We start from the raw sequence: 2,844 nt of genomic DNA on the forward strand, positions 1-2,844 counted from the left end.
AAAAAACAGTTAAGCAAATCCACACTGGCAACACCTTGAATTGTAAAATGTTTTTTTTTTTCTCATTCAGAACACAAGACAAAATAAGAGTTTACTTTATAAAATGTGACATGCAAAAATAATCGATTAAAAATGATCGTGAAGATGGGAATAATTGCACAGCCCTGGTTTCTCAGTTAAAAATAAGTCAACTCATTGTGTAAGTGGCATGATGTTGTTCAGGGTAGGGCTGGGCAATATATTTATACCATATCATATCATATCAACATCGAGACATGAGGCTACATATTGTCTTGTGTCTTTTCCTGGTTTATTAGACTGCATTACACTAGTCATTGTCATTTGTCTGAACATACCACACGTACTTGCTGTTTTATTATTTGCCTTTACCTACTTAGTTATTGTATCCACATTACTGACTATGGTTCATTTAAAATCTCATTGTGAAAATATTTTGGGAAAGCACCGACAGTCAACAATATCGTTGCAATATCTGATCGATGTATTTGGTCAAATATACCATGATTTTGTCCATATCACCCAGCGCCCCCCTGATCTCTCTAGACAGGAATGAGTCAATATACATCATAAGTCCAAGAAGGGCAAAAGGCTTCCTAAAGACCAGGCCAGACTTCCCTGTCCACACTGATCAATAGACCCTCAACCGTCTTCTCCTCTATTCACTCCACTTCACTTTCATCTTAAGATTTCTATCTATTTTTTTCCTTATTACTTCTATGTCTCAAATCATCTTCAGGTAGCGTGCTTTCTTCATGGCTCTCATTCTTTGGGTTTCTTGTGATATTGGGGATCCGGAGTGTCTTCCATTATTGGGTTAATGGCACTGCGGATGCGAAGATCATTTGAATGAAAATGCAGATGAGTTTATCCACCCTGCCCCCCCCCCCGCCTGGGCTCCCACAGCCTCTATGTGCTTGTGCGAGCTTCAGCTTTCCATCTTCATAATTAGGGGGTTGTGCTCCTCAAAATACCAAAAAAAATGCATTTTTAGAACGGAAAACTGTTGCCTGAAAGTCATACTTCAGTTCTTGGAAAACAAACACATGACTGTTAAAAACCAAAGTCTGGAAAGGATGTAAAATACAGTATTTTTCTAATTAGGCCTTGTTACATAAAAGTAGCGTTCGGTTATATTGGGTAGAAACCTCATCTTTTAAAAGACTTTCTAATTGTTGCCTTTTTTCTGCTACCATCATATGCATGCTCTTATAAGGTACTGCAGGGAAAGATATTATTGCATTTTTCCGTAATCTTTGCTTCGTTTTTTTTTTTGTAAAGCTAATCTCCCGGTTCTCTCCTTTCTTTTTCATAACTCTGAGTAAATCTCCCATAAACCCCCTGGCATGTTCTATCAGATATTACTTTTCATGCCCCTGAAATTGTGGCCGGGGCTGCTGTTTTTAAGCTTCGCATCATTTTTTTTTCCCCCTCATTTTTCTCGGGTGGAGAAGTTGAAGAGGGAAGTCTGGTAAGTGGACATGTTTGTTTGAGGACCCCACCTGAAGGGGCCGAGCTGGCAGACTCTGACAAACACACACACACACACACACACACTCTCCCCCAGCAGTCAGATAAATGGTGAAAGGATGTCGAGCCCGTGGGCTCGGCTGCAGCAGGACCGCCATTCTGGAAATGGAGGCGGCTGATGGATGGAGACGTCCATCCCACCTCTGCTCCCTTCGTCATTCGTCTTTGTTACCGCCTGCTCCCTCCCGTGCACGGCCACAGGCTGGCTGTTTGTAAAAGTCTCCGCCGGTGTCAGAAGTCAGGCTGTTTTTTTCTGAGAAAATCTGAGCTGCCGACACGGCTCTGACATTAATCCTGAGATGTGTGATGTTTGCAGTCCGTCGCTGCCAAAAAGCATTCCATCTTAAAGTTATTCCATCATTAATGCCGTCTTTAAATGCATTTTTTCTTTTTTTTTTTACATTAAGAAAGTCCGAACCGAGGTCAGCGATTCTCTTCTCTACGAACCAGAGCTTAAACGTTTTCCGCATCTTACAAGATGTTTTTTAAATTATATTTGCTATTTCAGTGTCTAGGTTAATGCCTTGACCTTTCAAATCAAAGTACCGTAGACTAACAAGGGAAAAATGTATCTGGCAACAGTCACCAACTGTTGAGTCCAGGTCAAGTCTCGAGTTCCCAGTGTTCATTACCTGAGTTGGAGTCCAAGTCGAGTCACGGGTCTAGAGAATAGCAACTTTTGGACTCTAGTCCGAGTCCAGAACTTGAGCCCTCCATCACTGCCTGGTACACTTAAAAAGTATTGTCAGAAACTTCATCCAATGTCCGAGTCCTATTTCACTAAAGCTCAAGTCCGAGTTCAGGAATCCTTGAGTCCTGATGTCTTGGACTCGGAGTCCAAGTCCTCAGGATGATTATTTTAAGTTGTCTTCCCTCTAGTAGTACTATCCCGTCTAAGATATAATTCTAACTTTGATATCAAGCTAAAAATATGTTGGACTTCCTCTCCTCCCTCCGTCTCCGCGTTCAAGGACACATCACCTCGTCCCTTTCGGAGTCTATAACAGTCTGTTTTTGGTCCCCAAGCAGGTGTCCTTGGATTCCAACTCCTCCATGAACTCCAACACCCCGTTGGTCCGGATCGCCCGCCTGTCGTCCAGCGACGGGCCCATGCTGGCCAACGTCTCGGAGCTGGAGCTGCCCTCCGACCCCAAATGGGAGTTTCCTCGAACACGGTGAGAAAAGTACTTCACTGCATCCAGTTTCGGAATGTTACTAAGTACATTTACCCAAGTACCTTATTGCACCATTATCACTGCTTTAATGCTATATATATATATATATATATATATATAT

General features: G+C 42.2%; 1 protein-coding gene across 15 annotated transcripts in view; it reads left to right on the forward strand.

Annotated features, from left to right (window-relative positions):
• fgfr3 (fibroblast growth factor receptor 3) overlaps positions 1 to 2,844 on the forward strand; it is an 85,202-nt gene that overhangs the window by 68,838 nt on the left and 13,520 nt on the right. For 9 of the 15 annotated variants that reach the window (XM_032526126.1, XM_032526131.1, XM_032526135.1 and 6 more), the window contains exon 10: positions 2,578 to 2,723. In XM_032526126.1, the coding sequence (XP_032382017.1) occupies positions 2,578 to 2,723 (146 nt within the window). Of the gene's footprint in view, positions 1 to 2,574; positions 2,724 to 2,844 lie in introns of all 15 variants that reach the window. The other 6 variants (XM_032526129.1, XM_032526134.1, XM_032526141.1 and 3 more) reach the window with 1 other exon arrangement.

This window comes from Etheostoma spectabile, chromosome 9, assembly GCF_008692095.1.
Source record: "Etheostoma spectabile isolate EspeVRDwgs_2016 chromosome 9, UIUC_Espe_1.0, whole genome shotgun sequence".
In the NCBI taxonomy this organism is placed as follows: Eukaryota; Metazoa; Chordata; class Actinopteri; order Perciformes; family Percidae; genus Etheostoma; species Etheostoma spectabile.